At 43.7% G+C, this 12,156-nt stretch overlaps 1 protein-coding gene across 1 annotated transcript; it reads left to right on the plus strand.

Moving 5' to 3' along the window:
- The first annotated feature begins 1,760 nt into the window (after positions 1–1,760).
- Positions 1,761–11,345, plus strand: sdf4 (stromal cell derived factor 4). The gene is made up of 7 exons (XM_083656594.1): positions 1,761–2,100; positions 2,834–3,166; positions 5,242–5,378; positions 5,615–5,728; positions 5,911–6,069; positions 7,036–7,211; positions 8,530–11,345. Exons 2-7 carry the CDS (start codon positions 2,859–2,861, stop codon positions 8,704–8,706), a joined length of 1,071 nt encoding a protein of 356 aa, XP_083512720.1. The 5' UTR covers positions 1,761–2,100; positions 2,834–2,858; the 3' UTR covers positions 8,707–11,345.
- Positions 11,346–12,156: the final 811 nt, after the last annotated feature.

Below are 12,156 nucleotides of genomic sequence, written 5' to 3' on the forward strand. Positions count from 1 at the left end.
TTACTCCCTCCCGCTCTCTCTCTCTCTCTCTCTCTGTCTGTGTGTGTGTGTGTCTCTGTCTGTGTGTGTGTGTGTGTCTCTCTCTCTCTCTCTCTCTCTCTCCCTCTCTCTGTCTGTGTCTCTCTCTCTCTCATTCTCTCTCTCTCTCTCCTTGTCCTTGCTTCTGTTGGCAACCCCACTGGTGTATCCAGCCCTGTTTTATCTCATAGATGAAATGCTCGACTCTGTAGCAAGCTGGAGAGGTTCTTTGGCAGACGACCTGTGTGTGTGTGTGTGATGTGTGTGTGTGTGTGTGATGTGATGTGTGTGTGTAAGGGCGTGTGTATCTTTCCTGAGAGTGTCTGTCATTTTGGCTCAATAGATTAGCCTCCTCTACCAAAGCCCCATGTTTAGATCCAAGCAATAGAAAAGAAGTTATGCACTTTTTTGTGACCCTCAGGGAATATCTTGTATGTACAATATGTTACTTGAAAAACTGCCAAAGAATGAATACAGGCTGTGTTACATATAGGCCTACTGTTGTACAGAGCATATAGGCTATGCTATGTTGTACCTTTTGTCTTTTGTGCGTTTATGTACAAGAACATGTCAAATTTGGCACACGTTTGGATTTGGAAATTAACTGATCGAATAGCCTATATTTCCAGGAATGTATATTTCACCTTCCAGTAAATAAACTTCTCACAATCAACTCAAAAGTTACAACAAGATGTCTGATTTGTCATAAGTTTACATTGGGAAATTAACTGATTGAATAGATATATTTCCAGGAATGTATTTCAGCTTCCAGTAAAATAACTTCCCACAACCATCAACTCAAACGTTTTTAAAGCAATTAAGCCATCTCTCTCATATAGGCCTAAATGACATGTTGGCTCGGCTGCCAGTTGATCATGCTATTATTTGACCATTTTGGCTACATCTATGATGTTCACGCCATGGATAGACTAACCATGCCTATTTTAGAACAAATATAAGATTTGAACACAGTGCCACCCAGAGGCAGCAGCTTGGAGTACAGAAATTGAATATTACCTTTCCAACATGGCTCCATCCTCGGGCTCTACTTCCTGTATCTGTTGGAACCTCTGCAACGCAACATAACGCAACAGCAGTCAAGCAACGTCAAATTAACCAGAGTTGGCCGGAAATTGCTTTCAAAATAAAAATGTATTATTTGGATTGGCTGCGAAAAAAGAACCTGTGTGCAGAACGGTGCAGAACATACAGTACATGGTACACACTACATTCAATTAATATCGGATGAGTTATAAAACAGCCAAAAAGAACATTTAATTTAGCTTACAGTAGTGGAAAAATAGTTGTGTAAGTGTAAAGTCTATGTCAAGTCAGAATAAGCCACCACTGAAATGCCGTATTATGCTATTAGACAGTCCAAAATTCACAATGACCTCCTCCCCTTAGTGGTCACTGGGTTATTCTGGCTGACTTGACACAACCTTCAGACAAGACAAAATAGGCTAGAATGATGGATTTTCTGTAGTGTTATTTTACTACAAATGCACCCATAAAGATACCCACAGAGCTTATTGCTGGAACGCCACATGTAACGTAGCAAGTGAAATTCGAGAGCCGATCACATTTATTTTCACTTTTGTATTGTACTGCGTACTACTGCGAACACGTTCATACGGGGTTTTACTTCGAAAGCGATGGCCGGACCGGACGAGGTTCTTTCTTAATTTAACCAGCTTGACACGTTGGTAGAGCAAACAGACAGAGCAGCTAGCAGTAGCAACTTCAACTGAAAGCTGGAGTCGGCAACATCGGCAAAGGACCTGTTATTAACTGCTATCACCCCAGCAGTGTTTCTGGTTGAGCTGCATTTTCACCTAGAAACATCTGGAAGTCCTGCGGATGAGCCACCAGCCACGTGTACGGGAAGGAACTACGTTAGCTAGTCTGACAGCAGCTTTCCTGGAAGCAGGTCTGTTCTTGGCTCTCTGCTGACTAACAGAAAGCTAACGTTAGCTCAGCTGGTGCCTACTGTACAGTATAGCCATCTCTCATTTCCAACACTCACTCTTTGATCTGCCCTCCGGGGCTGCCTGAGATTGCTTCAGTCGGCGTGCTTGACAGGTTGGTCTGGTCATCCTTGGCTGTGCCCTTCGTCATCGCGTGTTAGCAAATTAATGACGTTGTTAGCCTGCTTGTGTTAGCCACACTTTAGCCCATATATAAAACGATCGCGTCTGACGATAACTTACTAAGCTAAATTAACAGGGTATTTACGATTTGTCGTGTGAGTTAGTTTCATAATGTTAGGTAACACGTTATGAACTAATACGTCAATGCTAGTACTGTCAAAAACCGTGCTGCGTTCAGGTCATGTAGGAAGAAACGTAAGAATGCGATGACATTTGCTTTGCTTCAACTGGCAAGCCCGCATCCAAAATCATTTTTATTACCGAAACAGGTGGATTCTTATGTTTTAACGCTACCGCTTGCAAACATAGACAAAGCAAGCAGAGCAGCGAAATTCACCACAATAGCAATAGGAACTAGGAAGTTGACGTGACGTTTTTCTAGTGTGGGGCAGGTCCTATTTACGGTAAATGTTGGGACCTGAACGCGTCATTAATGTTATGGCGCAATGAAGCTAAAGGACATACTTTTTAATGGGTCCAGTCGTCCACATAATAACTTCATGTTAAGGTCGCACGCTGCATGGTGTTGATTACTTAACTTTGACATTATGATGGCACAGATTATGTCAATGTTGACATTATGGTGTCACAGTTGATAATGCCACAATAACATCACAATGTCAACAGTGACATAATCACATGCTGTGTTTACCCCTACTCTTCAGGGCACCTGGGTAAGCAATAACCATCATGGCTGTTCTGAGGCAAGTGTGCTGCAGACACCTGGCTGTGTCCCTGCTTCTGTGTCTCCTGCTCCACACCGTGGATGTCCAAGCGCGGCCAGCCAACATGTCAGCCTTCAAAGATAAGAACCCGACTGGCAAGGACGAGAACGAGATCCTGCCGCCCGACCACCTGAATGGGGTCAAGCTGGAGATGGACGGCCACCTCAACAAGGACTTCCACCAGGAGGTGTTCCTGGGTAAAGAGCTGGAGGAGTTTGAGGAGGACTCTGAGCCCAGGAGGAACCGGAAGAAGCTTATTGACATCTTCACCAAGTAAGACATGGGCCCTCGGGCCTCATGAGGGGCAGCATTCCTGACCCAGGAGGATCTGGGTTTTCAACATTGCTGTGAGGCAGCTTGGCTCCAGATGCGTCACAGCAATGTTGACATCACTGATCCGAAGAACTATTATACAGGTGCAAGAGATTCATCAACAGGGTGATATCTGAGTGCATTTGGAGTGCACACAGTTGTATTGTAGCAGTGGTTATGCAAAGCTAGCCATCCCTTAACCTATGGACTATAATCTCCTACAAATAGGGGATTGTTGTATGCCTGCATGGATGCAAGTCACAATGTTGTTTTCTAACCCCAAATATTTAAAACTAAGCAGAAAAGAATAACCATTTGAAAATATATTTACTTGCCAAATCATGATGTATCATGGTTTTTACTCCGACCAATTCATTCTAAAGTTATGTAATTTCTGAAGTGGCTGCACACATTTTATCCAGTTGTGGATTGTGGTATAAATAGGGATGTCACGATACTAGAATTTCTACTTTGATACCGATACCCAGGAAAATATCGATACTCGATACCATTTTCGATACCACGCGGGGGGGATGACAACACATCAAGAGGCATAAAAAATAAACAAAGACAGATGGACGGACAGATGCACGCTTCTCCATAATCTAGGTCTGATAAAACTCATTAAAAACTTTGACCTGACACAGCAGATTACACCTGCTCTAGTCATCAGCCTATCATAACACAGCAGATTACACCTGCTCTAGTCATCAACCTATCAGAATACTTTGAACTTGTTGAAGCAAAAGATACCCACCAATGACACGGAGGGAGAAATCCGTGGTAAATTAGATTTTTCAGTTGCAAATGAGTATTGTATCCATTTCAAATTTTTAGTATTGACTTTTATCGATACTTTTGACAACCCTAGGTATAAGTTGAGTGAGGCTCGAAAATAATGTACATAATCGACACAATAATGCTACATGCATGCATGGCTGGATAGTTTTTTTATGTCCTGAAAGTCATTTTATTCTTCTACAAGGCACAACCCAGATATAGGGGTCACATTCTTGAAGTAAAGAACAAACTTGGGCTGACGCACGACCGCCTAGTGTACTACCTGTGTTCCTGAAAAAAGGACTGCACTGCACACTTGCTAAGTTGCTATATGCACCAGCTATATAGCTATATATTATAAATATTTCTCCTTACAATATACAATTGCAAAGCTGAGAGCCATTATAATAGCGCAGAGGCTGATTTATTGAGGCAAAAGTCAGTCCATATTTTTTATACTAATCCTCTTCTGTGACTTGACAAATGTCTCTTGTCAGGGAGCAAGCTACTGGCAAATCCTCATTTATTGTTCCTTTATTTGACCTTATACGGTCATGGAGCGGCTGTGTTAACGGTATTGGTGCGAGGAACATTTAAACAAAAGTGCCACATTGGACACGAGCCAACCACATAATGCAGTATATGGGTCGTTACAGGCGACAGGATATGGTTAATATTTCAAAGCTCCAGGCAATTAGCAACTAAAAGGTTGAGTGTAGCAGTAGATACTGTATAACATCAACCTGCCAGGGACTGCAGATGAAAATTTGCCTGTATGGCTAAATCTGACACATTTACATGATGGACTCACGTGCTCATGTTAATTAATGTGCATTGTCCCTCTTTCTTAAATAAATAAACAAACAATAAACAAACAATTCCCTGCCTGCCTACCAACGCGAGGGTCGCAGGTTTCGCGCCCCCGTGTTACCTCCGGCTTGGTCGGGCATCCACACAGGCACGATTGGCTGGTGTCTGCGGGTGGGAAGCCGGATTAAGGGTATGTGTCCTGGTCGCTGCACTAGTAGCGCCTCCCCTGGTCGGTCGGGGTCGGGGCGGAAGGGAACTGGTGGGAATAGCGTGATCCTCCCACGTGCTACGTCCTGCCGGTGAAGCTCCCCGGCGCTGTCAGGTGAAAAGAAGCGGCTGGCAACTGCGCATGTGTCGGGGGGAAGCATGGTGCTAGTCTACGGCTCTCCCCAGGGGGGGGATTCCGAAAAAAAGCAGCAACTAAAAGGTATCTTCTCCTTCCACAGAGTTGATTTCAACAAAGACAAGAGCGTGAGTGCCAAGGAGATGCAGCGCTGGATTATGGAGAAGACGGAGGAGCACTTCCAGGAAGCCGTGAAGGAGAACAAGCTGAGCTTCCGCGCAGTCGACCCCGATGGAGACGGTGAGACGGACATGACAGTCCTGCTGAGTCTGTTCCTGGCCTCAAGGAGGTTCACGGCTTGATTTATGAGCGGAAATTCATCTTGGTTAATCATTGAAAGCGCCAACGTTTTATCGTGGGGCTTATCAGGCTCGTGGTCTGTGCGCTGCCACACTCTGTCACAATTAAGTTCAGATTGAATGCCTCCTGTGTCGTCGCTAGTCAACCAAAATGCCGAATTGATTATTTTTCCATAGGTCACGTGACATGGGATGAATACAGAGTCAAGTTTCTGGCCAGCAAAGGATTCAGTGAGCAAGAAGTCGACGAGAAGATAAAGAATAACGAAGATCTGAAAGTGGACGAGGAAAGTAAGTGGAGAACAATACGCGCTATTCTTTTCGAAAGCCTGAATCATCTCGCAGTTATGAAGAGGAGACGCTGCTGACCTGACGTTCTCGTCGATGTCACGTTTGTCTGGAGAAAAACAACAACGGTATTGAGTTGCACCGTGTCGTCTCAAACATTTTGTGGTGTCTCTCTGTCATTGCAGCTCAGGAGGTTCTGGAAAGCCTGAAGGACCGCTGGTTCCAGGCCGACAACCCCCCGGCCGACCAGCTGCTCAACGAACAGGAGTTCCTCTCCTTCCTCCACCCGGAGCACAGCAGAGGCATGCTCAAATACATGGTCAAGGAGATCGTTCGCGACCTAGGTACGTCTTCTTCACCTAACGATATGAATCTTGAGCTTGCCCGGGTCTTAATTTTGCACCGCTGCGTACTGGTGTTGTAACGAGTTGGCGGTTTAAATCAATATATTATCAGTGGCTGTGTTTCCATCAATGATGAATTCTGTTATTAGCCTGTTGTTACACAGGTAACTCTGTTGTATAGCCATGTATTAGAATAAGCCAGTTAAGCTCATCCTGTACTGGTTTATTCATAACAATAAGGACACCCAGTCCCAGCATGCAGGTACTTCCTGTTGCAGTGTTTGCTAGTACAATAACTGACAGGACATAAGCTGGGTTCCAAACTGTTGCCTAACAACACAATTCAGTGAAAACCCAGATCCACACATCAAATAGCCATTTGGTGTCTAGATCTCTCTCATCTACCTTCATTTTCCTATTGGGTATTGAGAGGTGCGTGTCGGGTTTTTTTTTAAACTGTTTTACCTACGTCGGTATTACCATAAACAAATGAGACCATGGTTGACTGGAAGCAGTGCTATATTGCTGCTTCTTCAGTCAAGGTTTTTCACTTAATCTTAAGAGGGTACACTTAAGGGGGTAAGTGAGTTGAGAGTGATTTTTCCATCGACTTTTCACTCCATAACAGGAAACCCTGAAAGCGTTGGTGCTGGAAGAACAGCAGCCCTCCTCCTGCTGTGTGCTGTAAAGCAATCTGGCCTATTTCCCTGTGAAATCCGACCCAGAGGCACAAATGCAGTCTAGAGGCGTATAAAAGCTCTCCCACTCTTCTCGGCAGTTATCTCATTTGTTTACATTGTATGTATCGTAATTTATGTGGAAAATGATTGATGTCAAATTTTTTTTGTTTTTGTTTTTTTTGCAACAGCTTATGGATGTTTGTATCAGCCATGTTCTCTACAGCGTGACGAGGCTTATGGTGTATGCAGCAGTTAATTAGATGGGTTTATGGTGCTTTGTTGGCAGACCAGGATGGCGATAAGAAATTGACGCTGTCCGAGTTCATCTCCTTACCCATGGGCACTGTGGAGAACCAGCAGGCTCAGGACATTGACGACGACTGGGTGCGGGAGAGGAAGAAGGAGTTTGAGGACGTCATCGATGCGAACCATGACGGCATCGTAACCATGGACGAACTGGAGGTGGGTACAAAAGAAAGATCGTAAAAAGCAACAGTCTCTTGTTGTTTTGGTCTCTCGTGTAGGTGAATAGCTCTATTTCCAAAGGCTGTAATATCCGTTGTGGGGAAGACATCGCTATCTGAAGCTTGCCTGTCGGTATCTCTAAAATATCAAGGTCCAGTCTGTTATGTATCGCACTACTATAATAAGGTTCTTCTGTGGCGGTGCTCAGTTGAATGAGTGGGCAAGGCGAGGACGCGAAGGCATGCTAGAAATAAGCTCAATATTTTGAGGGTTGTTAGTCAGTCATCGTCCTTCCTTCAGACAGACAGATGCAGGCCAGCAGCCAGCTGGCAAAAATCTATTACTACTGTAGCTTCGTTAATAGAGAGCCAAAGTGGAACGTCACTTCCTGCTTCAGCACTGTACCAGAGATTTTCATCCGCCATTTATTTTCCCATAGACATTTCGTAAAATGCTTATAACAAGAGTTGTACTTGTTCAAATCAAGCGGTACAGATATACAGTGTATTTAGAAACAGGAGAGATCGCATAACATTTCACTCGGACCAAAACATAAAAAAAAATCGGTTTTAAAGTCCAACTGAAGTAGCGCGAGGGTCAGAGACGTTTCAGAGTCTGAAAACAGAGGCGGGGCTGTTAACAAGGACGCTGAGATGAAACTGCCTCCGCGCTGCGTTGCTTCAGTGTTGCTTCAGTGTTGCTTCAGCGTTGCTTCAGCGTAGGATTGATTTGGTGTATGCTGTGTTCGGCTTGGCCAGAAAGGGAAACCAAATCACATGGCCTACATAGTTGGGTGTAACACCGGCCAGTATCCGCCCTCACAGACATTCGATTCGGGTCAGGAGGACCTGTGAGCATGACTATCATTTACAAAAATGCATTTTTCTCTGCTTTTTGTGGGACAGACGGACGTCGGAATCAACGCTACCTACATTCAAGTGTTGATCACTAAAGAACGGATCGAGCTAGCAATTAGAATAAAAACAAAATCTATGAAAGTAGAGGCTCTTTTCAGATATTCAGCGTTTAAATATTCACAGAACAAAATATTGTTGCCTTGGCTGTGAAAGAACGGTTCGTCTCTGATTGTATCGCAGATTGGGACCGTGTGTTTCCTGGTTTGGGTTGCAGTGCGGTCGGTCGGTCGGCTCTGTGTCTCTCTGCATGTCTCCTCCACGCCACAAGGCTGGTCCGGGTTGGCGAGTGTAGACGGCAGACATCTATAGCAGATGTCTTTTATAGACTTGTCTTTCAAACATTTTGTGAGCATAAGTGTGTCTACGTTGTATCTCCCCTGTCCGTCCGGTGTGTGCAGGAGTACATGGACCCGATGAACGAGTACAACGCGTTGAACGAAGCCAAGCAGATGATCGCCGTGGCGGACGAGAACCAGAATCACAACTTGGAGCTGGAGGAGATCCTCAAGTACAGCGAATACTTCACGGGCAGCAAGCTCATGGACTACGCCAGGAATGTTCACGAGGAGTTCTGAGGACAAACCCCCCCCCCCTCTCTTTTGGAAACGCCATCCCCCCCTCTCTCTCTCCGGCCGGTCAGCAAGGCAGGGGGGCGGGCAAGGAATCCTGCGCCTGCTTCAGGGACAGGCCTGTCTTACTGACGGGGCGGGGGTGGTGGGGGGGGGTTGGAGTTTCTAGTGTGCAATTTGTATGTTTAAAAGCCTAGCCCTCGAGGCGTTAAAGAAGCATCCTTCCTTCATCTCCGGACCGTCTGTCGTCAAAGTTAAACCGTTGCCATGGTCTGCCTGCCCGTTGGACTTGCTTTGTATGGATGATATATTTTGGGCTTTTCCTTGCATTTAAAGGGATAGTCCAACTTTTTGAGAGATTCACCTATTTGCCATATTGCCCATACATAAATAAGATCAACAGTGCCTTTATCGTGTTGAGATACACCCCTCCAGTTAGTTAGTTAGATTCCCAAATGAACGGGAGTTAATGGAACAATTGCATACCTACTACGTTCAAGTCACCAAAAACTCACATTTCAATAGCGGCAAAAAAGCTCTATGTACATGTTGTGACACGTGATGAAATATGAATCCGAAATACCGATTTTCGAAGGTAAATAGATAGCTGGAACTACTTTCCGAACATGGCCGCCGCCAGGCGCAGTGATTTCACACAGCACCTCAAAAGCCGAAAAAAAAAAAAAGAGTAACCGAACTAACAAAGAGTATAACTGAAGTTACGTCCTCGTTTGCCATGCAATTAGGAAGTAAGCAAATGAGGAAGTAACTTCAGTTGCTTGCTTGCTTAGTTTGGTTCATCTTTGTTAGATCTCGGTCTGTGGATTTACTTTGAAAATGGCCGTTTGGAGTAACTTTGGATTCTTATTTCATGGTGCGTACACGAGTCACAACATGTACATACAGCTTTTTGGCGCTGTTGAAATGTGTGTTTTTGGTGACTTGAACGGGGCTATGCAATTGTTCCATTAACTAACCGTTCATTTGTGAATCTAACTAACTGGAGGGCCGTACCTCACAGTGTGTACTGCACGGAGAGTGACGATAAAGGCATTGTTTATCTTGTTTATGTATGGGCGATATGGCAAATAGTCAAATCTCTCAAAAAGTTGGCCTATCCCTTTAAGGCACTAACCTCGCACGCAAGCTGGATTCTCTCGCGAGATTTGCGAGAGCGGTTTGGTTTGTGAAAACAAACCATGCCGCCCCCATCTGGCAATGTCAGGTTATTAAGGCACTGCATCAACTCAACTCAAAATTCATGTGTCAATATATTGTGAAATGTGTGTATATGAGGAATTTCACCCAACTCTAGATCTTCTTCTACCCATTGCAGTAGCGAGGAAGACTGCACAGCTAGGTGAGTTGTTTGTACTGCAGGATCTGTCGTTTTTACTGCAAACCCTATGATTTTAGGTGGTGTATGTGTGTGTATACAATGTAAATATTTGTTCATTCGCATCTATCTACTCATGCCTCTGTTGGATGGGATGACTCAAAATAAATTTAATATAATGCTGCTGAAAAGAAAGAACCCCCCCCCCCCCCCCCCCCAGAGATATCAGCTACATTACATTACATTTTGTCATTTGGCAGACGCTTTTATCCGAAGCGACTTAACAATATCACATTTTGTCAACAGTAGAGAAATCAACTTTGCAACGCAATCTGTGACAGCTACAACTTTTGAAGGAATAGAGTCGCACCTCTAGGAAGTAGATTGAGAAGTATTTTTTTTATTTTTTTTATGTTATTTCAAGATGGGCCCATGTGGAGCCTGAAAAGGTGTGTTTTTAGTCTTTAGCTACGGATTGAGTTTACAGCTAAAGCACAAGTGATTTTTTTTGACCACGTCATTCCCTATACTAAATTTGTGATCAAAGGGGTTTCCAATTCTGGAAAGGTTTCCGTGGTGATAGATTATCCGTCCTACTACTACTAATCAATTGATATTGATTTGTTTAAAGATGTCAAAATTCTTCTGAACCGTATTAGTGAAATAATCCTACTTAACATTGTCTATGTCAACTGTGTCTTTCAGACTGGACTGTATATCTGTAGTCGTTCGGAAATCAGAATAACTCAAAATGTGGGAAATTATATGACTAATAGCTCCGGGAACAGTTGTCTTATGTTGATATCTTCAGTAGCAAGCCATCTTTGTAGTTCTGTGCTCTTGAAAGACTTGGAAAAAGTTATTTATTTGTTCGGTATAATTTGGATTTTATCAGTCAACTGCGTCTCTGAACGTTGCACAGGTGCGCACATACGACTGCTTTATTCCAATAGAGGTTGGCGTTGGGAAGCTTGTCATGGGTCTCTACGCCTTGGATCGCAAATTATAGTTTACTCATCAGCAAATTCCCTTGTTTGTGTTTTTTCTTGGTTCATCCACTATACAGTCACAGTCGTAGCTTGTTTTTTTTTAGATGCTTGGGCAAACTATGGAATCGTATGCATTCCTCAGTTTTTAATTTACAATATCCTGTGGAGTGCTGTTTGGGTCCTGCTACCAGTCCTCTTTATTCTTGGTCCTCTCTTTGAATTGTAAGATAAGATGTATGATGACAGAATGTGACATAGCTTTATAAAGTGCTTGGCAAATTTACTGGTAAAACAATAAATATTTCATATTAAGCGCTGAGCACCTGCTTTTTGTCAGTGATTTATATAATCCGATTTCTTGTAAATGTCAACATGTGTTTAGTTAGTATTTGAGGAATTGTAACGTAGCTTGTGTTTCAGTTCATTCGAGACTATTCAACATTTGTTTAACCTGTGGTGCATGTTTTGTTTTGGCCTGTCTAGACATATTTGCATCTCCCGTCACCATGGCAACAGTGTTATATCTGAGAGGAGAGAAAATGAAAGAGTATCCACTCTGACCTTACAGTTTTCTGTGGTACACTGCAGAATGAAATTTTGAAGCCATTTGACTTGAGTGGTGTTGGTCTTCCACTGCCACCTGCTGGATGGAAGCAAAGTAACAGCTAAACTGAGAGAGAGAGGGAGAGGATCAGCTGTGACAAACGGCAAGAAACCTTTTCCAGAAGTATTTGGGAAATGTAGGAAATCACTGAAGCCAAGACGAGGCAGGTTGAGAGAAAGTGGGTTCACCAAAAATGATGTGATGATCCTGTTGCCAGACACGGCATTGATATCTTATTAGGATTATTTGGACCGAATAATGTTTGTGATGTGGAGTTTTTGAGGGAGCGAGAGAGAGAGAGCGATAGCGCCAGCTGTTTTACATCTGTACTTTTGCAGACCAAAAATATGGTTCAGTTATTTGAATAATGAGTGATATTTCTTAAACATATATACGATCTTTGATTCCATCGCTGCAACCGTTTACGTCCCTTTAATAATTGACGTCTGTCACGCCTCGTTTTTACGTAGGGTAGGAGGAAGTACAGGTCGTGATTTACAGACAGGCAGGCAGGCAGGCAGAGAGGC

The sequence above is a fragment of the Poromitra crassiceps genome (assembly GCF_964638095.1).
Source record: "Poromitra crassiceps genome assembly, chromosome: 20".
Taxonomy (NCBI): domain Eukaryota; kingdom Metazoa; phylum Chordata; class Actinopteri; order Beryciformes; family Melamphaidae; genus Poromitra; species Poromitra crassiceps.

What these genes read in the sequence shown, in the direction of transcription:
- sdf4 (XM_083656594.1), top strand. Translation starts at nt 2,859, where the DNA reads ATGGCTGTTCTGAGGCAAGTGTGCTGCAGACACCTGGCTGTGTCCCTG. An exon ending in TCTGAAAGTGGACGAGGAAA is followed by an intron (nt 5,729 to 5,910) that starts GTAAGTGGAGAA and finishes CTGTCATTGCAG; the next exon opens with CTCAGGAGGTTCTGGAAAGC. An exon ending in TAACCATGGACGAACTGGAG is followed by an intron (nt 7,212 to 8,529) that starts GTGGGTACAAAA and finishes CGGTGTGTGCAG; the next exon opens with GAGTACATGGACCCGATGAA.